Source organism: Columba livia, chromosome 15, assembly GCF_036013475.1.
Source record: "Columba livia isolate bColLiv1 breed racing homer chromosome 15, bColLiv1.pat.W.v2, whole genome shotgun sequence".
NCBI classification, from domain to species: domain Eukaryota; kingdom Metazoa; phylum Chordata; class Aves; order Columbiformes; family Columbidae; genus Columba; species Columba livia.
The window spans coordinates 6,693,350-6,718,386 of NC_088616.1; the positions used below are offsets into that span (position 1 = coordinate 6,693,350).

The 25,037-nt window shown below is 41.9% G+C and overlaps 1 protein-coding gene across 4 annotated transcripts; it reads right to left on the reverse strand.

Moving 5' to 3' along the window:
* On the reverse strand, positions 1-24,397 carry TMEM114 (transmembrane protein 114). Of its 4 annotated transcripts, none has more exons than XR_010466320.1 (7): positions 23,842-24,397; positions 22,777-22,857; positions 16,313-16,450; positions 13,726-13,965; positions 11,210-11,259; positions 10,165-10,289; positions 1-1,224 (listed from the first exon to the last, which is right to left on the reverse strand). XR_010466320.1 is itself a non-coding variant. In XM_065030773.1 (5 exons), the coding sequence occupies exons 1-4, from the start codon at positions 24,023-24,025 to the stop codon at positions 13,733-13,735; spliced, it is 636 nt and encodes a 211-aa protein (XP_064886845.1). In that variant the 5' UTR covers positions 24,026-24,395; the 3' UTR covers positions 11,022-11,259; positions 13,726-13,732. The 4 variants fall into 4 exon arrangements, 1 of the variants encoding a protein (XP_064886845.1); XR_010466322.1 differs by lacking the exon at positions 1-1,224 and adding an exon at positions 4,390-8,061; XR_010466321.1 differs by lacking the exon at positions 10,165-10,289 and having other exon boundaries at positions 696-1,224; positions 23,842-24,396.
* Between the last annotated feature and the right edge of the window lie 640 nt (positions 24,398-25,037).

Sequence of the window (25,037 nt, forward strand, 5' to 3'; positions counted from 1 at the left end):
ACATAATCTGCTAAATTCCTCACTTCTCAGCTGATCTATCCACTTCCTTATACTCCTAGCAATCACAAAAGTTATGCCATGAGGGATTTTCAACTGTATTTCTACTCGGGGGAAAATTTTAAATAAGAATGTCCCTGGAAACAAGGGGGCAGAAAGTGGAAAGGGAAGACAGACAAATAATAACATTTTTTGATACTAACGTACAAACATTTCTTACCTATCAGGTATTTTTAAACCTAGAATAATTTGGAGGAATGGGCTGTTTGGGATTTTTAAAGTGTCAGTATTGCTTTTACACAAAGCTGTGTAAACAGAAGCAGTCTAAAATTTCAGGTTAAATTATGTGTGTTTCAGTGTTTTTCCCCAGAACTCATAGTAAATGTATGGTCTCTTACACCTCAACACAGAGCAGGATGACTCCTATTTGGAAGCACGATAGCTGTAGTCCCAGAGGAGACAATAGTTATTTGCTATTTATTGTTACAGACGGCCGCATTACCAGAGGGACTGAAGGACATTTAGCACAACACGTGCACTCTATAACTGAGTGAACATGCCCTTTTGCAAACACATCTTCCCCTCTCAGTGCTGCCTGGAGCACTGAAACTCCCAGGCATTGCCTTATCTGCAATTGCTGACACCTGTTCTATGGGAACAGATAATTCTGGAGGCCTGTCATTTTCTTCTCCAGCTGCCATCTCACCTTCCAGTCTCCTAAGGGCCCTGTCACCCTTAATCACAGTTTTCTTCGTGATGGAAACCATAGGTGAAGAACCAGACAGGTTCCAGACTTGCCCACAGCAGAATAGTTTTCACTTTATTCTCTGGGAAAAGGATGGGGGAAAAATGGGGAGACAAGGACAAAAATGCAGATGTACTACAATAGACAGCTACACCAAAAGCAGATGAGCATGAATAACTCCCCTGCTGGATTTTCTTCCTTGTTAATTCCTTTCTCCATGCAGAGTTCAGGTACACTAATACTCCAGGCAAGGATCATGGTGTCATAAGGCTTGGGCTGAATTAAGTAATTGTCTTTGCAAGACTGAGAATGGATTTTCATTCAAAGCTCTCCAAACCTACATGTGCCAGTTCCAGTCAGGTCAACAACCGCAAAACTGATTTACCTTTGTGGAGCTTGAATTACCATTTATTCTTCAGAACTTTTTCAGCAAGATTTTAAGGAGCTCACCATTCATAAAACCTTGTCTTCTATTTAGGTATCTACATGAAAACAAAAATAGAAAACAGAAGTGATTGTTAGGACAGTGCTGGCTAGACTCTTCCATATACATCCAATACATTAAGTCAATGAAAAATATGGCTATGCTGCTGATGTTAAGGCTTTTGTGAAATCTAGCCCTCAATAATAATAATTCATTGCGTCTAAATTCAGACTTAACATGATACAGAATTTCTTCAAATTTCACAGAGTGAGGCTTAGACTGGGTAGAAGTTACATTCATCATTTGTCGAGTTCACTGTTTTGGCATCACAGGACAGCTCAAATGTTCTACTCTGATCGGATCCAGCACTCAATGCAGGACTCTGCAGAAACAGCAAACCGCACCCAATCGCCACTCAAGATAATATTCAGTCTGGGTCTGCTCAGGATTCAGCCGTCAGTCACCACATCCCACACTATGATTTGTGGTGGCAGTTGAATACTCTGCTCATGGTCCAACCCCACATCACAAAAAGCTGTGCAGCTAAGGTAGAAAGTGATACTTCCCTTCGAATGTCACTCTGTGCCATTTTCATCTGCTGTCACATTAAAAGAAAAAAAAAAAATTGAAAGGCATGTTCTGGAGCATAGTACTCCTAATTTAACCAAAACTGTAAGAAAACGTACTGTGCTCCTACTGCAGAATTATGTGCATTTGCTGAAACGACACTCTGGTTGTTAACGACTCGGTAAAGACACCTATTGCATTCAGTGGTCTTTGGATCTGACACTGAGGCAGCATAAATAGATCACGATTTGGAGGAAGGTTTAACTGTGCACCATCAATTTTATAGCACCTTTAAACCAATATTTACAATAGCTAGCATCAAGTGATTCACTATTTAAAACGCTCCCAAACACACTATTGACAAACCTGCAATTTGCCTTCCATCGCCAAACTCTGGATGGGTATTTTTGGCCCTATCTTTTTTTATATATTGACACTTAACTTTTTCAGCGCTGAATGTATATTGACGGAGCCATCAAGACAGCAAACACATTAAGCCTAAAACAACAAGCAAAAGCTCTAAATAATACAAAGCTAGACCTACAAGCATGTATGCTGAAAAGCTTTAAATAACTGGGTCTGCAAATAGATCCTCAAGCTTCCACTTGGGCTCATGTAGCAAACAAAACACAAGCAAATCTTGCAATTATATAGATAATAACAATTTACGGTGTCAGGTCAGAGCCAGATTTGGCTTCTCCAGCTCCAACCATTCAGCAGTATGTTAGTCACACAAAGAACTAGAATCCCTTCAGGGCTGCCTTGCTAAAAACTGCACCAGCAAAGCATCTGCTAAAATTTTTGTCCAGTAAAAATCAGGTATTACTGGTTTAAATGGCAATTCTGAGCTAAGCCAATGGGCAAGGCAAAGCACAGCTCTTAACCCTGCCTGGGGAATGGTCTTGCAGTCAATCAGGCTCCAGAGCCAGGACATTATTACACAGCAGCTGTGACTCCCCAGGGCCCCACTTTCTCTGCCAAGGTTTCTGCTTGAGAGAAGACTCTGGCCCATCGTTTTTGCCAGGTTTCTTTCGTCTGTTATCTGTAGGAGAGAAAACAGCCGCAGGTCAAGTATACTTAGGGCAGTACAGAAGCAGGGATCATCTTGACCAACACATGCTACTGTGAGTAGAGACCAAGACATCTGGAATTGCACATCCCTTAGCAGCACAGGAGTGGCAAACAAAATGGAGAACAAAAGTTGTAGGCAAAGGTAATGCTATTTTCTCACAAAGTTTGAAGCAGGACAGACATTTTCAGTCTTCTGCTTTCAATTCTAGACTTTGATTCACTTCTGTGTCCCTTCACTTCTTCACTCAGCTCAGCAATCTTGAGGCAATTGTTTTGATCGCCAAGCTGTGTATGTTTTCTCTTTTATAAATCACCCGTCTCAGTAGGATGCAGTATTACAGCCCAGTCATTTGCTTCAGGAAAGGGTTTCCTTCCCTCTGGCAGTATGATCTCTCTCCTCTCATGTTTGTGGATCTGGGCTTATGAAATAAACATTGGTTTCGTAGCCTCAGAAACAAAACTCCTTGTTCTTGTGCTGCATGAAGAATTCTGGACTGATTTTAGGCCCCTCAAAGGATTAAGATCACGGCTGGAGGTTGCAGGATAATTTCTTTCTGGAATTTTCTTCCTTTCTGTGGCCCGGGATCTACAGCAGCGCTCAGGCAGAGGCTCAGCTCCTGCACACAGCCAGAGACATGCAGGTATTTATTCCTGTGTCTGTGCAAGTTTTCCCAGTGTGGGAAATGCCAGGGCTCAGCCTCACAAAGTTGGCATCTGATTCCTGCTGCCTTTAGCAGGGCACTCAGGAGAAATAGAAGAACGCTTTTCTCAGGTTGAATCTCTTCTGCAGGCTGGAGATGTTAGGAAAGCAGATGTGAAATATCTGTAATAATTACAAATCAGGGTAGTATTATCAGGAAAAATGCAGTCACATGGGAGTCATCACGCACCACACAGCCTGGCAGGAACGCAGCTGCTCCAGGCTGAAATTTGTCCCTCAGCTTTGTTGCTGAAATTGGACCCAGACGAGTAAACCTGGCTTGAGTATTTGTACATGGCAGCTCAGTGTCACCTGCAGCTGAGGTGTCGCTTCCTCCTGATGATCCCAGCTCCATGGATTGCCAGCCAGGTGATGAATTACTACGCCAACAGCAGCCAAGCTGGGCTGCAACAGTAAGGTCTGGTAAGTTCAGCTACCATGGATGCACTGCAAGCGCAGTAGCAAAGTCCATGGATGGGGAACTGTTGCTTCCAGTGTGTCAAGTGCTACAGAAGATCCCACAAGGTCCCTACTTGCTAAATCATTTCCTGTTAAATTTAGATATCTCTTATATTGTTAATTTGCCTCAACATCTTCTCATAGTTTTATTTTTTATTTTATTCTTCAGTCTCTTCTTTCATACCCTCTACTAGAATTGTCTTCACTGGCAGTTTCATTCTTCTTGAATTGCTTCCTATGAAACATTCTCGGAAAAGGAGTTAAGCCTCCTCACTGCACTCACATAATGTGACAATTGCTGAAAACCTGGAAAAAAGCCATGTGAGGAGCTGGGAATATTTCTATATTTTTAGTGGCAAGTACTGGAAGGAGAAGCTCAGTGCTAGTCAGCTTATGTGACTTGACATAATTGTTGACAAAGCTTTCTTAGGAGTGTTGTGCTTCTAGAAAAACATCATTCAGACCACTGGTTGTACCTGCCTTTTTAGGCTTAGCAATCATGCCAAATTCTCAAGCTCTTTATTTCTAAAATGACAGACTAACTCTCCAAAATTTCCCCTTCACTTGAAAGGAAAAAATGTTCCACATCTAAGGAGGTTTACATGATGTTGCTCTTACAGTTATATCTGAGTATCTCATACCCTTAATTTCAGCCCTCACAGTAACGCGGTGAGGCAGGGTATGGTGTCAGTGCTGCAGTACTTGAGCATCAAGAGGTTTAGTGATTTGTCAGGGTTCACACAGGGCGTGTGAAGAGCAGGCCATTCCCTCCGGATCTTTGTATCCCTGGGTAATGACCATTCTCTTTTTACACCTTTAAAGATAGAAGATGGATAAAGCCTTTTTGCACAGGCAAATGAAAAGCAGGAGTGACAGGTATGACCTCCCTTCAGTCCTGGGGAAAAAAATCCTCCTTGACTTCTGCAAGCTCCATCCCTTGGTTTGTAGCACATTTTCTTCCCTTGATTGAAAAAGCAAAGAGACTCTCCAAGTCCTGCTTCCTGCTCACACAAATGAGGCTCTGTTGACTCTCCTGTGTGGAACAACAGTGACGTGCAGTGGCTGCTCAGGCAAAGCACAGCAATGTAGAACTGGGAATGCTGTTACCCCAGGGACTGCTTCTGTACACTAAAATTGCATCCATACAAATCACTAACAGTTAGTTGAGTGTTCATGTCATGATAAACATTTATAAATGAGTTTGGTGAGATGGCAAGTTATGATTATGTGTATTGCAAAACCCTTTTCAAGCACTAATTTATACTGTATCCCTATTTCACATGTAATAGGGCTATTTAGAGAGTAACAGCATTTTAACCAAATGAGTAGAAAATATTTGTATTGACTTCCAGTGCTTGTATGGGTTGCAACTGATGGTGCCAGATGAAATCTCCACATATAATGACAGAAAATCTGATGGAAATGATTCAGACTCTAAATGAGCTATTGGGGAGGTTTAGTAAAGTCATTTATTCAACTCGAAGCAATTGAGTAGGAACACTGCCAAGATGATGTGCAGAAACTGATAAAAGTTAGTCCAATGTCACAAAGTTAGTTAGTGGCTAAGTAAGATTTTGGGGATGCATTTGTCCTTTTGGAGGGACATGCTGCTTTCTAAGAGCCTTTAATGTTTTAATGCTTATCATGTTGTTTAAATTCCAAAGGAATTAGGAGTTACAACGGGATTTGCTATGTGAGCAGTTTGGTCTCTGTGGGATTATTTTCTGAACTCCTTGGGGCCACCGTTCCCACAGGCAAACCCAAGACAATGGGGTTAATCACAGGGTTAGCCGGTCTTTGAAAAGACTAAGGCTTACCTGTATCAAACTCAATCCTCTTCCCAAATGGGTGAGTATACAGTTCATCAGGCTTGTGAAAATCAAATGGCAGAGAAGCAGCTTTAGAAAGAGTGGGTGTGCGAGTTACTGCTCCAACAAAGAACGTAGAATTGCTCAGGGAAGGATTGATGAGCTCTAGACTGTGTGTAGGAAGAAGCCCTTGAAGTTAGAGAGGGCAGTTTGAATTATAAGACAGATATCCCAGTTGTTATGGTGACTGAGGGTCCTGCTGCACTGCTATTGCTGCCGAGGAGGAGCACAAGGACTTTCTGGTGAACAGGAGAGCAGGAAAGTGAGCCTGAGACAGACTCTGAAGGGTAGGTCTGGGCATTGTTTTTCAATGGATATCTGCATAGAAAGTGGACTTTTTTCTCATTTATATGGCTGATGTAACAGCCACCTGGCTACCCACACAGCGAGCCCGACAACTCTGAGGGAGAATAACAAATCTCACTTTTGAGAAGCAGCCAACCCAGCAGAGCTCCCTGCACAGAGCTACAGTGACATGTCTCTGCAGCTAATGTGACACGCAAGCAGGACAATAAAGACGCCATACTGTGCCTTTTTGTTAATCAGCCCATTCACCAAAGATGTTGCTATTCAGCTGGATTATTAACACCAACTTTGACTTACAGGTTCATCTGTGGCAAGTCACAAAAGTCAGGCACGACAGTTGTCTTTAAGACGTGGTCTTTGGTGGCGATGTCTGACTTGTTTGCACCTGTTATTTCAGTGATGCCTGCAGGACCGTCAGGTCCAACTGGTTCAGACCCTCCTTGCTGCTGTGTGCTGGGAACTCCAGGACTGACACCAGCATGTCTGCTTGATGCATATGATCAGGGGGACTGAGTGATTCAAGTAAACGGGGGGTTTTTTGTCACTTGTTCAGCAAAATGAAACTCTCAGTAATAAGTCCTGTCACTTGGGTTTGCATAAATTATAGTCACTTTGGGTTTGCATAAATGATAGCAGCAGTTTAGGCAATGAATATCTGAGTATGAGGCAATCTTGTAGGTCTGAATCTAAAAGATAGGGTTGTGAATACCTCTGTCGGCTCAGAACGCACCATGTAGCTATTTCTTTCTTCTTCTGTTTTTATTAAATATTGCATTATTCCCAAGTCTTGAGAAGGAAATATTTATACTTTCACACTGCACACTGTATCGAATAGGTCTCCCATCGGAATGAAACAGGCCTGGTCTTCTCAGTTACTTATGCAGAACTTTTCCGTTTTACCAGAAGTGCCCTGGACCAAATCAAGGTCCTGTCATATGTGAAGTTTCCCACAGACAGGAAGGAGATAGAGCTTCCAAGTCTGCTGGCTGCAGCTGTTGCCATGTCTGTAATATACTGTTTACAAAGAGAAAGGCAGATAACTCCAAAGACGTGTTATTGCAAGTTCTACAAAGTTTGTTCCTTCTATGGATTTTGCCTGACAGTTAAAAAAATTCTTTTTATGTGGATTTTTTTTGCATAATTAAATGCTTCACTGTATAATACTAGTCATGCAGGAGCTGTGGTTTATGATGCCAAGGGTTTTCACAGTGCTGATGTAGCCAATTCCAAAAGGCTGTGGAAACAGACTCCTCCACAGTGCAATTCCGTTCAGCCTCTCTACATGCTGCAGGCACTACAGACAACATTAGCTTATAAATATTTGAGAAGGCCAGGTTGGATGGAGAAACGTTCGCTCCTTCAGCGGCCAGATGTGTTGTCTGGAAGCATAAACCATTAGCAAATGCTGTTCAGCTACTGGCAGACAAATTCCTTTCAACACCTGGGGAGCATTACACTGAGAGAGTCTCAGCCTTCCGTGACAAGTGTTTGCTTTGTCCTTGGCAAAAATGAAAACAGGAAAATAATGGGCCAAAAGCCCTGTGGGGAACTGCCTTCCGTCCCTCCAACCCCAACCGTGGAGTCTTTCAGCCAGCTTTGACTATCACAAGGACTAAGATGCTACTTTTTAATACTTCACTGTTCATCAGCTCTGGTCTGCTCCAAATGAAACATGAAACCATCATGCGAATGGGACCAGGCTGCAGAGGCGGTGTGCTGAATAAATGCATTTTAATTCTCAAGAGTGGTGGGAGATGACTTGAGGGTATAAATACATTCAGTTGTGAGATCTTGGCTGACAAGCTGTAACTCATTAACTGATGGTAATTTGCCTACTTACAGGCTTGTGTTCCTCCCTTTCTGACAGTTTTACAAGTAATAACTTTAGTGCCTTGTCCTCAGTGGCGATGGAGTCTGAAAGATCCTGTAAGATCACAAAGATGGGTTTTCTTAGGTGATAGGCTGAGAAACTAGGTCACACACAACAAGAGATTTCAATCTGTCAGTGCCACTTTAGCTATGGCGGGTATGACACTGCATCCCTCTTCCTTTCCCTCTATTAGCTGACTCCACACACCTGCAGACTGTCAGCCAACTACTGCTCATCTGTTTGGGGACTACAGCTCCTGGCCAAAAGAAACTATCCCCAAGAAGTGTCCATCCAACATGTAAGTCTAGAAACCTGATCCTACACCACAGCTAAAAACATCTTTTTACAGGAGATGCGCTACCCTAGTACTTTGGCTTGGAAGAATTACAGACATGCCTGAGTAGTCTGAGCAGAGGGGTATTTGTAGATCAGGAATGGACAATGCTGCCACAGTTCCAGGAAAGGAAGGAGGAATCTATTAAATGTGAGAGGTTAGAGCTGGTTTCTTCTACTTTGACAGTTATTGCATAGTTTCAAATTCAACAATGTCTCACTGAGTTGCCCAGCTCATACTGAGGGCAGAGCTTCCTGACTTTGTTGGAAAAAAATACTCTTATTGAGAGAGGGTGAAGAGATCAAGAGACACAGAAAAATGTAGCATGCTGTTTCCTGAACAATCCTGAAGTCTGTCCCATTCAATTGTCCAATTCTTAGACAGTCTGTCATGTTCAGGAAATAATCCATTATATAAACCATTTTTTTTTTCTTATAATTTGCATCCTCAGATGTTCTATTTGATTAGTTTCAGCTTAATAGTTTTTACATTTATGCCACAAATGTAAACAAAAACCAATACTAGTTGATCTAATCAAAATGTAATGAGCAATGGAATGGCTAGAGCATCTATCTCCTAAGAACAGAAGCAGTAAAAACCTTTAAGAAGGTTTTATTATTAATTTATTAAAAAAAACAGGGAAGGTTAACAGTACATTTCCCATCACCTGCCATTTTAACTTAAGATGGCCAGCAGCTGGGAGATGTTACTGTTGGGGATTCAGCGGTTCCTAGATGAGATTCTCTGGGCTATAAAACACAGAGCTAGGGCCTAGTGAGCATGACAATATCCTCTGCTCTTCAAACCATACAAAAACTAGTAGGTATGGATCTGAACTGTTTCTTTCCAAATACAGCTTAGCGTAGCCATGAGATGTCAGCAGAGACCATTGTTTCTGTGCAAACCACTGTAAAACAGAAAAGGTCTCTCAAGTCAGAGCATTCAAAATATGATTACTAGCAACACAAACACCAAAATGGGATGTGAGTCAGCAGTATATGTTGCTGCTAATGTGCATCCAAAGATTGAATGTGACACTGATATCACTGCTGAAAGGAGTGGCAAAAAGGAAAGGAGAAGTTTGAGGACCAAGTTAGCATTAAAGCCAATATGTAAAACATAGGAAAAAGCTATTACAGTAGAACAGCAATATAGTGTTTTAGTAAAAGTAGAAAGATCTAATTTTTTGTAACTGAACTAGAATGCAATTCAGTAGTTAAGGTCCTGTAACCTAAATCAGGGATGGCTAAAACTCTGTGGGTTGCACCTGGCTCCTGGGGTAGTTTTCTCTGGTCTCCCAGAACATTTCACTGAGTTTTTGTGAGCTTGCAATTTCTAGGCCAACAGCTGTGTCTGCTTAGCAAACAAACTGGGAGTATCTAGGCACAGGGGAGCCTCTCTTGAGCATGGTTATGCCAGTTCTGGGGACAGTGTGACCCTATAGTACAAAGCTAAAACATTAATTCTAACCTTTTTGGTCCTGAGCTGGGGCAATGTAGTCTGTCAATATAAAAATAACAGTCAGGAGGCCAAAGAAGTTGTGTTTCTTGCTGATATATCTTGGCTGTGAACTGCTTAGCTGTAAGGAATTTACAAAATGAATCACAGAAAAGCATATCTGTATTTATGAAGTAGGCTGTTTTCTTCAGATTTTGTTTTTCAGTTCTAAATAGTTGAGACCATTGGATTTCATTTGCAAAACAATGCAAAAGATGTGATAAAATTGGAGGCTGCGATTGCTTGAGATCCAAGGGGTCAATCAAGCTTGGGAAAATTCTAAGTCTTTGGGATCTAAGTCACAGGCCAGTTCCAGTTTTCCTTACCAGCTTCAGCGGGCAGGCGTGTGGTCACCTCAGCAGAGAGGTCCTGGGCAGACTCCAGCTCCCTCACCCTTGCTGACCAACAGGCATGGACAGAGCATGTCCTGTTTGGTCTCCAACCTGCCGTCCTTTTAAATTTGGAAGGAGGAAATAATTAATCACATGTGTCTGCATAGACTCAATCAGGCCTATTTGCTTTGGATCAGTGATCAACAAATACATGGAGCTACTTTAAATGAAGCTGTATCTGAACCAATAATGTCCCCATAGTCACCAGAGGCAGGTATAGAGACATCCGAGCTGCTCTGCAGCAGCCAGCTCAGGAACAGCACAGACACAGGCCGAATCTATGTTATATTCACCAGCATCTCCTCTAAATGCCTTGCACATCTGCAGCTTTTCACCCCCAAGGATTTCTTTGACTCCCTCTGTCCCTCTGCCATCCCTCGAGGAAGCCTTTCCATTAGTGACCAGTATTGGCCAGCAGCTCTGTGCACTCTGCCTGCCCAAACAGTGCCACTCTGCTCAGTACATCTGCTTGTCTCCACTTTAAATGTGAGGAATTACCTATGAGTTTGCAATTCACCTGAAAGTAATAGGAAGAGTCATTGTCCTCATCTCAGTAACACATTTTGGGGAAAATATAGCAAAAAAATGGGTATTAAATAAACATTTGTTTCAATAAGAGGAAGAAGCTGATAAGGTCACTTATATCAAATCACATCAAGTCCTTTCCAGAATGTTTTCTCTTTCTAGCACAATTCTTCAAAATGTTCAAGGCTTGTTTGACTATTTCAAACCATCTTTTTTTTCTTTCTATTCAGAAAGAATTTCAGAGAAATTCAGGGGTTCTACAAATATTAAGGAGCAGAAGATACTTTTTATTACCATTGTGCCAGATATTGCAGGAAGCCAGAATGAGAAATTTAAGAAAGACATGGAAATGAGAATTGCTCTAATTCAATAACAGATTCATTTGCTTTCTAATTAGACTTGATCACTTGAGTATTTTCTATTGTAGCTGCATAAGTACCTTATAAATACCTACCACACGTGACACAGGTACTTCAAAAGCATCATATAAACTGTAGAATAGATCTGCAGAAAAAAAGTTAAAGAAAAATACATATCTTAGTTCTTCCATGTTTTTGTAAATAATTCCCAGCTCTGAGATGTCATTTTATTTGATTTTACAACATTCAAACCCACTGTAAAATAACTTCTGTAATAAATATTCAAAAATAACTCAGATGACATTTTACTGTTACAGCTTACAGTAATGTCTGAGTAACACCATACAAATTGTATTATAAATAGCTTCATGAGCACCAAAACATAGAAATATCACCTTTTACATAACTCAATCATATGGAATTTTGGCTACAAAGGACTATTTTCTTATTCTTCTTACAGAGCTTATGTGGTATGCTTTAACGTGTAAAATGACTCAGTTACACAGTCCCAACATAAGGCAACACAGAAAATATGTGAAAACCAATGTGGGAGCAAGTGAGAACTACAAAACTGACCTGGCTATTCACAGAATTTCTGCGGCTCAGGCTATTCAGGATTTCCAGCCTTATTTCATTCTGATAACAAGCAAGGCTTGACAACTAATGTCTTAGGCTGAGATTCAGAAACTCTGGCTTCATGTGATCTTGGACATTTTTTCTGCCTCAGTTCTCCATTCACAGCATGGTAGTAATAATATGTTTCCTTGTATCTCCAAAGACTGTAAGCTCTGGGAAGCTCCCTGTCCCTATTTTTTGTAAAGTAATTGGTACTGTGGGACTAAGATGAGAACTGAGCTCAGTAAATGTGCAATCTCTAACACAAGACACAAAGATAAAAGTGTTTTGCTATTTAACAGAGGTCGGTAGATGATGCCCTTTGTGCTACTGGAGGAAGAACAAGGGACTTGCCCAATGACACAGTGTCCCTGGGTGACACAGCTCCTGAGTCACAGTCTCGAACTGTGATATGCTGAAATCCTCCAGAAATATAGGATTTAACAGAAAAGCAGTGGAGCAGTTAACACATTCAAGTCTTTATTCAAAGCCACAGCAGTCAGGGGAAAATTTCTTCATTAACCTGAATGGGCACTGAAGAAAAACTTATCTTAAACCCAGAGGAAAAAGCAATAAAGAAAAACTACATTGCTTGGCACCTAAGAAGAAATTCAGGCATCCTGTGTGTTCAGTTTTACTCAGCGGTTTTTAGCACAAGTTAACATGTTCTAGCACAAAGCACATACATGAATTTCATTAAAAGGAAGCATCATCAAAATTGCTAAGTAAAAACTGAGAAATGCATCAAATACATCTTCTGTGTTACAGAACTGAAAAAGCAGCTAGTAACAAGCTGAAAGAGGTAAGTATGTAGCCTGAGCATCTGGTAGATTGGGGCTGGCTACAGTAGTTAGTCAAAACATCTGGAAATGCAGCTGTATCTGTCTCCTGCAGTACAGTCACCATTGCACTGCACTTGAACTTCACCATCATAGTCACTACTGCCTGCCAGATAACTAATATCAAGTCATTCACAGTATCTAGGCCTTATATTCTCTCATTTTATCACAGCATCAAAGCCCATTTTTAGAAAATGACTAATTTATTTGTTTTCACCCTATTGGTAATGATTTTAGGGAAGAGAACTTGATGTTGTGTCTCTCCTTAGACATCACACACCGCTGACATGGATTAGGCTTCTGGGGCTCTCTGGTTTCTCAAATCATCCCATTTTTGTGTGTTGTCACAAAGAAAGAGTGTGATTGCAGTACAGGAGAGAAGATAGCCTCCTTGGGGAGACATAAAGGAAAAGAAAGATCCTATAAATATGGAACATGTCTGCCAGAGTAAAGATAAATATTCACCTCACCAGATGTCCTGGCCATGCCCTGCTTCTGGAGATTATCACTACAGTTCTCCAAATATTCTGCAGTCCTTTCTATTCTGGAACTTTATTTTCAATTTTACTTTGTGCAACAAACCCATGCTAAGTATGCAATATTAATCGAGGATATTTACATCTCACACTCTCTCCCTGGGTTCTGGTGCATAGATATCATATCCGTCTGTGTGTCCCCAAAGGCAGCAGGAAGGTCACACAACCCACCACCAAGAGGCTGCCAACGTGACCGGAATCCTAGGCACAATTTTTATGAGTCTCAGAGGAGAAACGAAGTGTGAAGTAGACTGTGCATGCAAGGTACTCTGAGGCACTTTGCTGGGACAGCAGGAAGGAGAAAAGAAAGCAAGAAATCTGCCCTGTTCTAAGCAATGAATGGAGATGTCTTGTGAGCTGCCAGATGCAATTTTTCTGAAACACTAACACTGCAATGTACTTTCTTCTAAAGTCACAAGGGCTTCCTTATTGACAGCACTTGAAATGTTCTACTGAGTTATCAGAATCTTTGTGGTTTACAGCTAACTGTGAGGAAAAGGGTTTACAGCAGCTGACAAGATACTCAGTCACAGCCTTGCCACTTTTATTACTCCCAGTGACCAGACGGACCAAGCAATCTACATTTCTAGGCTCTGCAGGGTTCTGTTGTTGCAATGATACCTGTTGTTCACAACGCCTGCTCACATCGCCGTTTCAGACCCACAACTCTCGCTGCCAGGAGAAACACAGCCCCGGTGAGCACTTCTGCAACAAAGGAGATCCAGACTAGGGCCAGCGACCAGCCAAACCTGATGTCCACTTCTACCAGGAGATCTTTACTCCTCAGGAGGCAGACAGCTTCTTCAAAGGCAGCAGCTGAATATGCAATATAGACACTGATCCCAGTAAGTGTAACAAGAGCTGGGAAAGAAAAACATATAATTGGATATCTTTTAGGCCTTCTTTGCCACTCCTTCCTATCTACCCAGGACAGATTACCAGTTAGCCTCTCTTCACCTTTAAAGTATAGTTGAGGCTACTTTTTAGGGAAGAGTGAGAGTGAAATTAAGAGAGGGTTCTTTTTGTCCATTGAGTTTAATGTGTTCTCATTGTTAAACACTGAATCAAAATGTGTAACAGCAAGCCTCCCACAATAAAAATCTACTCATGCCTTCTACAGATACCTAATGCATGTCCATCTCTGTTTTCAATACTCTGTTATAATGCGTCCTGATTTCTCATTGCTGTCACCACATACAGTTGTTTACCTCTATGCAAGAAAGGCCATGGAGACAGAGGTTCTTGTATTTCAGGTCAGTGATCTGAGTTTAGGCTGTTTTCTAACTTTGAGTATCGTAAAGTTTAAGCGTTCAATGTAAATGTATTGGTCTTTACCATCACCTCTCACCAAGTGTTGTGGAGTCATGACTATTCATCACTTCCAAATAATTGAGCCAAATGCATCCTTGGAGCAAACTAAAAATAAATCAATACAGGCACTCAAACAGAATCCAGATGTTTTCAGAATGAAAGGACTGTACGGAAGCCAGCAAATTTAGGGAATGGCACATCTAGCAAGAGCATAGGCTACATCCTGGGCCTGGCATCCATGTCACTCAAAAGACATATACTGACCAAAGTCATAACTTTACTGAATCAGTGGCAGGAAAGACAAGATAGAAGGTCCTGGATTAAAGGACAGTAGCCCAGAATAAGTAGGTACTGGAACACTTGTAGGACAAGACAGTGTCTCTCTGATTTCTGAGGGAGGAAAATTTTGGCCTGGCTTTCCGATAAATCACAGTGTAAGTCTAGACGAGTCCGCATTTTTGCCAGAGAGACAATTTTGAGTAGAGGCAAGCCAAGACAGAAGAGTATTGGGTTATCCAATAGTCAAAATCCATACTCATGAATAATCGTGCTATGATGCCTGTGCCTTATTCTAAGTCCTCTGCAAGGGGGGGTAAAATTACTTTATACGTTTTGTCAGAAGAAATGAAAATGACTGATTTGTTGACATTTTCAACAAGGTACACTGAGTTCTGTGATACCCCGTAAATGCGGTGGCATTTCAAAACAACGGCAAGCATATAGGATGCCCTGGGATGTGGAACATATCGGTTCTGGTGTTTTCCAAAGAACTTGGGTTTCTGGAATTGCATCAACAAATACTGATATTTTCTGAGACAGAACTGTCTAATCAATACTGAACTTCATGAACCAGAATATCCTATAAAACTATCCATGCCCATTATATGCATCAAGCCTCAATGCAGCTGAAACAGCTGAACGATAGTGCCTGAGCGGGAGCAGGGGCTGGTCTCACACCAAAGAACATGCTGCAGCCTGATCACACTGTGCTGGGAAACAGAACTAGTTGTATTTTCACAACATATTCCAGCATCCCTCTCCTAATACTGTCTTTGTGTTTCCTTTCCACCTTTGCAAATCCAAGTGTCTTCAAAAGGCACAGGACTCCACTCCTCAGCAGGATAATCACCCTTTGTACTTCACGGCTTTTCATCTTTCACCTGCTATTTGGAGTACTTTTCAAATAGCCTAGGCCTTTTTAGTGAATGCAGCTTTCTGATGTTCTAAGGAAATCGAAGTTTTGTTTGTTTTGTTTGTCAGTTTGTTTTCCAAAAGAAAAGCATAACGGGGGATGGTTGGTCTTCGTAAGAGCATTTTAGACTCAAAAGGTCAGTCAAGACTTTGAGACAGCAGCATTTGCTTCCAGTAATCTCTTAGCTTTCTCTTCTTAGAAACAGGACTGTATGACCAGGTGATGGGGGCCAATAATGAACCCTTTTCTGTTGAGAGAAATTTCTGTTTCAAGTTACATTGTGAAAACAGTACCGAAATCTATTCGGAGAAGAAAACGGAGATGGATTTAAACACAGTTTTACTACTTCAACAGAATGGTTTTAATTTGAATTCATAAATGATTTTCTAAAACACAGAAGTTTTGGGCACTGTGCTGAGAAAGTACTAAATCTTTTGTGTTAATGGGCACAACAAACCCGTGTTCAAAGTGTGATTCACTCCACAAGGATGTATGGTTGTGTGGGATTATTTGCCTTTGCTGACTCTAAGTGGCAGTTTTCTATTCCAGAATCCCACCGGGAGCTGAACAGACACCAAGTGAACGAACACCATCATTATTCTAAAAGCAAACTCTTATTTTTTTTCCCCTGGAAGACAAAGTGATGTCTCCCAGATATGATCTCTTATTATTTAAACGAGCTAGGCCAGGAGTTTGATACAATACCTCCAAAAAGAAAAAGCAGTCCCGTCATTAGAAGCAGCAGGTAGGCCCTGGCAAGAATACTGATGAATCCGGTCATTCCTCCAAAAATCATCAATATCAGGCTGAGGGGCATCAGGATGACAAATGTTCCATGCATGTCTGAAGAAAAATGAAGAATGTTAATGTTTTATTATAGTGTCACTGGATGTTCTAATAATTATTGAGTGCAGAGTCCCTGGTCAGGATCAAAGCCTTATTCTGGGCTGCACAAACAAGGAGCTGGACAACCTCTTGGCTTTTTGGTTGAAGTTGGCAGCACAAAGGTATAGTATGGAGAAAAAGGTAACATACAGAGCAAGCCCTTTACAGGATCACAGCCTGTGTTTCAAACAGAGACCACAAATACAAAGGGTTTGTCTACACGGATATATTTAAGCAATTAAACTGTTCTCGGATATTAAGCCTAGCTGGATAACAGGTGGTGCGTTGCATATTAAGTAGTCACTGACCACCTTAATAAAACGTAGCCCTGGTTATCCAAATCACACAGATCACAGTGCATGGCAATGCTCTGTTCGGTGGTGAGATCCAGCAGACGCTTTGGTTAAACGCTTCCTTTTCTGTCACATGTGCTCTGCTGAGCTGTTCCAGCAAACTGTTGACCTTTTCCTTCGTTGCAGCTGACCATCAACTAGAGGTAAATTTTCCCATCCAGCTCTGAATTTCTGTCTGTCATTGATTTCTACAGCAGCTTCCCTAAGTACATTAACCCATCCTGGTTGCTTCCTCCCATGCTAAATGTTTTACATTAGTCTTTATTGATCCCTGTAACATTTAATAGCTGTGTAAACAGAAGGTTGCTATGTAATTTTTCATATCCACTGTTTGTTCCCTCTTATGCAATCTATCCACAGTGTTCAACCCAACCTTTTATGGAATAATAACAACAACAACAACAAAGTAATTCCAGCTTCCAGTATCAATTTATTTCATACCAAAGTGCAGAGTTACTAAGAAAAAAAAACTTAAAATCTACTTTCTGAATGGCTCTGGGCATAGTGTCTCATTTAATTTCACAGGGGAACAACAATACACCATTAGCTGGTTCCCAAAGAAAAGGAGTCAGCTAAGAGATCACAGTTTGTGTGTGATTAGATGATCAATTTTTTGAGGGCACTGCAACTGCCCCCAGGGGTGGATGTACTCCAGTTGCCCAGCTAAGGATCCAGCTTATCCTCTTCAGTAGCATTACAAAGATAAGACCCAATCATGTCTGTATCTCTGTTCAGTTCTAGAACCTTGGAAGGGTGGGAAGAGCCTCCATGGGATCAGGGCAGTCACTGTTGATTTGTTTACTTGATTGGAACATGGTTTCAAGACATAATTATTTGTTTTGTGTAGTACAGAACATGCTGAAAAATAAAAATGTGGCAAATGACAAAGTTTTAGGAGGTGACCCTATTGTTCTTCCATTTCTATTTATTTACACTGGTATTATATTCTCGTATCTAGTCCCACATATCCCCAGATCAGGATCAGCTGATGCTCAGAACGCACGAATGCAGCATTCTGCACCGAATGGAGCACCCTCTCTCCTAGCTTCTAAATCTGAGGATACTCCCTGGACTTTCCTTCAGCAAAACCGGCCATGACTGCTGTTGCTGGCTAAGAAACCCAAACCTACAGCAATTCTCAGATGCTAATGGTCATGTCAATCTTCATCTTATTGTGTATAAACCACTATGTCAAAACTGTTCGCATATCTTAGTTGAATACCAAGAGGAGAAACAGCCATGGAACTTGGGTCAAGAGTTTTATATAGTTGTTGTGGTTGTGGTTGTCAGGGATGTGATGGGACAGAGCAGAGACTGGGCACACTATTCAGTTCTCATATTCTAGGGAGGCAGGAGGCACAGGCTTGGCTTCTGCCCCATTTGTGCTTCCTGAGGGTATTAGCCCTGATTTTGATTCCCCACCATTCTGACATCCACATGTCCTCTTAGATTTAGTCTTGCACGTAAGATACCTCTTAGGCCTTGGGGGGATAAAATCTGATGCAATTAACATTTTTATGCCTTCTTCAGTGAAAATGCAAGTTTTAGGGATATCTCAGCTGAAACCCAAAATCCCACTCTGACAGAGCCTGACTTTTCCTACACACCGCTGGGATCACGTCTCTCATTAATCACCCGCAGCTTTTTAAAAATCAAATATTTAATGGAATGCATATGGTTAAACAGCACTTCTATCACCTCTAGTGTTTTAGTGAAATACTTATTACCCATTTGTCCTTCTATGAACTCTGCAACTGCCTGGGAAACTTATTCTAAAATGCTGCCATGGAAACCACTCAGGAATCTGAATTCACGCTGTCTGGCATATGATATTATGCCATTATATTCCTGATTAGAGGGACAGAATTAGTTTATAGACAGACATGCCTTAAAATATCTTTACTGTGTTTCTGTCTTCCATAATAATCTGTGAAAGAAGTCAAAACATAAAATTTGCAGTCATTTTAGTGGTTTTAGGTTGTGTTGAAAAACATATTTATTCGTTATGTACTGTACATATAACTGTCTTCATTTTGATAAAATTAATTGAAAAAAAAAAACAAACCAACAACCTAAGCATCTTGCACAAGAGGTGTGTGCACTTCCCTGTAAAACAGAATTCAGTTTCCCACATCTGTTTCTCAATACCAGAGTTCTCTGCAGTCCAACCCGGAGGATTCAATAGTTTAAGCTTGAAAATACTGAAACAAACTGATGAACATGTTTAAAAACTCATTTTTTTCTAGTAAAAATGCTTCAATTGCTTGGTGTGAGTCAATGAAGTTTTACATTAGCTAGCCAAAGCTGTTTTACTAGAGGTCTGACCAAACATCTGTAAGAATGACGCCGGCAGTGTGTCCAGCTCTGTGAATGTGGCAGACATTTCTAATTTACCACCCAACACAGTTGTTGCCGAGTTGTTTGTAGGAGAAATCCGTGGAATAACCTAGAAAACCTGAATGGCATCAAAAGTACCAGCTGCAGACCTGGCAGTTTCGTTAATCATCTCCTGTTAACACACTGGAGCTTTGCTGTTTCAAACTAACTTTCAATTTGTTTGCACAGCTTGTAACAGCAAATAGTCACTAGAAATCTGCTATAGTCACCTCATCAGAAATACTCCAAATGGCAGCAGCTCAGAAGAGCTTAATTAAGGACCTGTTTATCTTCCCCAGCAACAACTAAATAGCCAGTTAGGAAGACCAAAGCTTGTAGCTGAAACAGAATGCTGGCAGCAGCTAAAACCAGCAGGGCTGCTCTGGGAAGACTTGGCAGAGGCAGGGAGAAACACTGCGCTGAGAAAGCCTGACCTGCTCGCAAGGAAGGAGGGGAGGAAACAACTTAGACCAACAATGAGCAACAGGAAAGACCTGCTGTGTGTGGCTAAATGTGAGACTGAAACCCCAGGGACACGAAGACCTGGATTCTCTCCTGTTCAGCAGAGAAAAAGTGATGGTGGAGGATTGCTCAGAGGGTCCACATTCTGGCTTTGTGCTCCTCTCATGTAACAAGTGTCTGAGCTAAACTGAAAGACAAACTGCAGAGACTTTATACAAGTGGGCATTGACAAACACCTTCAATACCAGGAATGGGTAAAATGATAAACGTTAAGTGACACACTGTGGTTCACATTCTATTGCTACGATATCAATGAATTTGAAAATGAGAACATTCATCAGAAGTTGTTGTTCATTAGGTCTCAGCTGCAGTGATGCTAAAGCTATCTCAGATTTCTGCATAAATTTATTGTAATATCTGCTCTAAGTACCGAAGTAAATGTACACTGGAACCTCTTTGGGGGACACTGCACTGTTGTCCAGAAACAAAGCAGATCTGTGTAGGTATACACCTACCATAATAAAGTTAGAATTTACAGGTACATCATTTGGGGCTTATTTCGCTGGCCTCTGAACTGGCTCTTGCCTGGTATTCCAGCTCTAGATGTTTCCTTCTGATAACTTAAACCATGAAGGAAAAATTGTGAAGAACTATAAATCCCCAGGAAAACTGCAATGGCAGCCAAAGAATAAGACATTCTGGGATTAGGAGCAGGAGCATAAACATCCAACTCAGTAAAAATGAAGCAGGCCCATAAAGAGTGGGGAGAAGTATGAAAGCAGCTGGTTAGTGACTGTTACAGGGTCCACATGCTGTGAGGAAATCCCGTCTAGTTGAACTGTACTATTAAACTAATTTTGTTGAGGAAGGGACCAAGGCAGCTGTTACATTAAACCAGCTGAGGTACCAGTAACTGCTCCTACTGCAAAGATCGTTTCCCTGCAGCAAGCACTGACTTCCCTGCAGGAACCACTAACTTCTCCGCACCTCGTGGTTCCTACTGCAGTGCTGTCTGAAAAAGAAAAACCAGAAATACTCTGGGGAGAATAACCCCAGCAGTTGTGCGTGGGCAGCTGCACACTCCACTCTTGGTTTTATAACAAGCTTCATTCTCTAATGGTTTGTCTTCTGGCAGTGACCTGCACTCCTGTTCCCACTTAGACCCAGCTCTTTGCACTCACGTACAGACTTTCTTCCACCTTTTTGGAACTTGTGTGTAGTTAAGACATGCCAGGAGGAGTATGTGAGCTCTGAAGAACAGTGGATGGGATTAGTGATGTTAGTTAAGTGTCTGCACTAGGAGACAGCTCTTCCAAATCTTTTTAGGAATAATGGGCAAGAAACACGCTTGATGTTGCCAGAGGCCCTGAAATTGAGTCTGCCAATCAAACAGTGAGAAATACGGGTGTACAGCTACACAGAATGAGATTAATTCCATGTGAATGTGCCTCACACAGACACCTGCACACAGGGAAAAAATGCAAACTGTGCAATTAGCCTGTGTGCCCCATGCAGCAACCCATACAGAAACTACTAACTACACTAGTATCCATGATCCCAGAATTGTCCTCTAAAATTCCGGTTAAATTGTGTTGCAGATGAAGGTTTGCCCTGCTCAGCCTAAACACGATTCAGTGAACACAGTCAGAAAATACTTAAGAAATAAGTGTAAGGCTGCAGTAGGAGGTAGTATCTCAGAACTTAACAAACCTAGCATGTCACTTAGATGTATCTATATTCCTAGAAGTTAAGAAAAACTGACATGGCGTCTCCTATGTTCAGCTGCTATTGCTGTGGGTCTGTAGCCTCACCACACTGAATCAGCAATGAAACATTGAAGCTCAACATCTAAAATATCGAAAAATTCACTCTGTAGGGCACTCTAATCAAACCTAGTAGGTTCTTTCAATAAAAGTATCTTTGATTTCTTATCACATATATTTTAGGCAGACTACATCTGCTTGTAATAAAATCTGCAAGTGTCTTTGCACATCTAACTCTTTGTCCAGGAACCTAAAAATAGTTCTTGATATGACAGTAAGAGATAAAAAATTTCCGAGGCTCCAAAGAGTCTGAACACACAGGTATGAATCCAATTTTTACTCATATTCATTATTTTTTTACACTTCATTACTACAAAAGAGCTGTCCTTTGTTTACAAGACAATACCATCTTTATAACAAAAAGAGGTCTGTATAGTGTCTGCTTTTGTTTTTGCAGAATTCAGCTTTCATTGAAGAGCTGTATTCTAAAATCTCCTCACCTGAGAAAACTACAGCTGTATGTTTCGCAAATGTGAATGCAACTTTTGAAATGCTAATAGTTTTGTCCTAAAACTTTAGACTATCCCTAACATAATGGTTGAGGTGCCCACACTTAAAACGTGATCAGTCTGGTTAGGTTCAATTAACTTCGAACTCTTAAAGGATTAAGTGATCCAGCAGACATCGTTTTAACCGATCCTCCCCGTTTTCAACAATACCAATCAGCTAAGGCCTCTGTCTTAAGCAAGGAAGATTAACGAAATGACACTTTCCGATTTGAAAGCACAGAAACAACCCGTGCTGTAGTCTCAAACCTGTCGATATGTTTGTACATCTGCTTCAGCGACCCACTGGGATCTTATTCCTTCTTTAACTTCCCAGTTACTGGTGCAACACGGCTGCATTAGCATCAGCACCTCAGGCTCACTTTGCCATGTTTGCTGCACTTTTAGCAATATCATGAAATGCTGCACCAGACCAAAGACACTCTAAGTCTCCCTGAAGGATCGCTCAGGGAAATGGCTGGTTTTGAGGGAGAGAGTACCATTTTAAGACATTCTCACCTTTTATTTTTATCAATTCCTGAGCCATTCCAGGCAGAAATATCTTGCTCCCATGGAAGAAATTAGCTGAACTTGACATCAATTAGGTGGTGATGTCAACAGTAATCCCATTTAAAGACCACATGCAGCAACAGATGTTGTACAGAAGCAGAGTCAAACCACTGTCTCAAAGAGCTCCCCCTCTGAATCAAAAATGAGACCTTGTGAATGGCAAAGGAGGGAAGGAAGAGTGGATGGGGTATAGAAATAACATAAAAGTTACTCACATAAAAGCTGCCTGTGTGAATCAGTGATGTTTGCATTCTCATGCCAGAAGGGGTTTATCAAAGGGTAACATTTGCTCCTCACTGATCGAGAAGGGAAAAAACAATGAGAAAATTTAAGCTACAATGTGTTATTGGGATATATCCTTTTTTATTTTAGTGTACATATAACTCATAAGAGTATTATCTGCTTTAAAAACAGTCATTTCTAGGCAGGGAAGGAGAGGATTTTCAGTACCCAGGACCGGCCAATTTTTGCTCCTATCCAGTCCGACCACTGAAGTCAGGAGGGAAACATCTGCTCTTCGCAGCAAGGCTCAGAGTACAGCACAGGGGGCAATTCCCTCAGCCAGCCCCTTCTCCCCTGCGCCACTGCAAGTAACAGCCTTTCTCACCTGTGCTGCACGTTACTCACAACTTGTTTTTCTGCACATTACTTGCAAATTGTTTTTAATGGTGGAGTCAAGACCAAAGGTAACACGCCTGGCATACAAATTAAACTAAATGCGGAAAATCCCGTATTATCCACATAGGGTTTGTGGGTCTTTCATTAAAATCCACAACAGTGAAACACCAAGTGAGACTGAACGCAGTGCGATTACTTGGTGAACCTGGTGAGTCTTTAGTCACTTACCTTTAGTTAGCGTGGGATTAAGTTAATTTTGTTTGTATTTATATTATGTATAGATATACGTTTCAAAGTAATCATATTTTTATTCATATTAATATTACTTGTTTATGTATGTAGGCTATATATAGTTTAATGTTATTTATATTGTTATTTATCATTTTAATGGCTTGAACCCAAAACTTTTGCTCCTTAATTCCCCTGGAGACAATTAAAAGACATCTGTTTCCTTCCAGGTGGTTAATATTTATTCAATTAGTTTAAATTAAAAGTTGACATATAGTTGGCTCACAGTGGCAGAACACGATTCCTTCGACAATTAACACAAGAGAGATTTGACCAAGAGCTGCTGATGGGTGCGGAGCACCCCAAGGGGTGGGGGAGAGCAGCAGGTCCCGCAGCCGGGCCCCCCAGCCCGCTCCCTTCCCCCGGCCACTCACCGCGGCAGGTCCGCCACAGCCCCGAGTGCGAGCTCAGCGCGTCCGTGCCGTTCCGCGACGTCTCCAGCTTGGAGGCATCGATGATGTACCAGAAGTCGGTCGCGATGGCCACCACGAGGAAGACGAAGCTGGAAACTCCCACCAGCGCCAGCAGGAGGGACAGGAGGCCCAGGCTCGCCCTCATCTCGCCGCCGCCCCGCCCGGACCCGCCCGCGGCCGCCGGCGAGAAGCCCCGGCCCACCGCAGCCCGGCCCGCTCCGCTCCGCCCGGCTGCCCCCGCTCCGCCCTGTTAGACAGCACGGGCAGCTTCGGGACCCCGCGATGGTCCCACCTCAGGGCACAAGCCTCCCCGTTGCAAACCCCGCTGTGACGCGGACGGGAGGGAGCGGTGACAGTGCTGGTGTTCTTACAGCCTTGCTGTTGCTGTCTGTATTCACCAGAGATTTCCCCTTGTTCTTTGCCTTCCAGATGCTGATCTCAAAAGGACGGATTTAACCTAATTTGTGTGAGTGAAGGCAGCAGCGGGGTGGTTGCTGGATGATGCACTGACGTGTTTGTCCTGCCTGGGACCGTCCTCCTGTCCCAGCACCGCTGACAGCGGGAGCACGCGACCAGTGCACCCCCTGCCAAAAACTGCGGAACCATACACAGTTCTATAGTTTCCAAGGACATGCATGTTCATGTGTGAGCCCCCATGCCACACTTTACCTCCCCTCCTGATTTTCAGCCCACTGATACTTGTTGGGTAACAAGGCAAGTTGCAGTAACACAACCTTATTTTCAAATCTGCAGAGCATTTACAGTGGGGTTTTACTATGCCGTTTCACTGGCATATTGACAAAGTGCAGGGTCAATAGGGCATCTTGTTTACTTACTCATAATTCTCTTCAGGCCTTCCAGGGAATTGCTAAGTAACTACTAGTCATTAAAAAAAATAAATCGCCTTTATTTTCTAGCATGGACACAGGGTAGAATGTGTGACATCATTACCCATCCATGGCAACAAGCTATTGTAAACCAGTAGGGTCTCAGCAGCAGGATCACTTAAAAGGAAAATACTCCTTGAGAAAAAGTGTTTATTTAAACACAGTAATCCTCAGCACTGCAGACCACATGTTGCTTTGCAAAAGTACTGAAAGGTGTATGTTGCTGGGATTATAACAATCTTTCCATTCAGGAATACACTGTTAAGCAGC

Excerpts from the sequence above, each read along its gene's own strand:
- TMEM114 (XM_065030773.1), bottom strand. The coding sequence starts at position 24,025 with ATGAGGGCGAGCCTGGGCCTCCTGTCCCTCCTGCTGGCGCTGGTGGGA. Across the intron at positions 16,451-22,776 it reads TTCACACAGGCAGCTTTTAT|ACATGCATGGAACATTTGTC; the intron begins GTGAGTAACTTT and ends ATTTTTCTTCAG. Across the intron at positions 13,966-16,312 it reads ACTGCTTTTTCTTTTTGGAG|CTCTTGTTACACTTACTGGG; the intron begins GTATTGTATCAA and ends TTTCTTTCCCAG.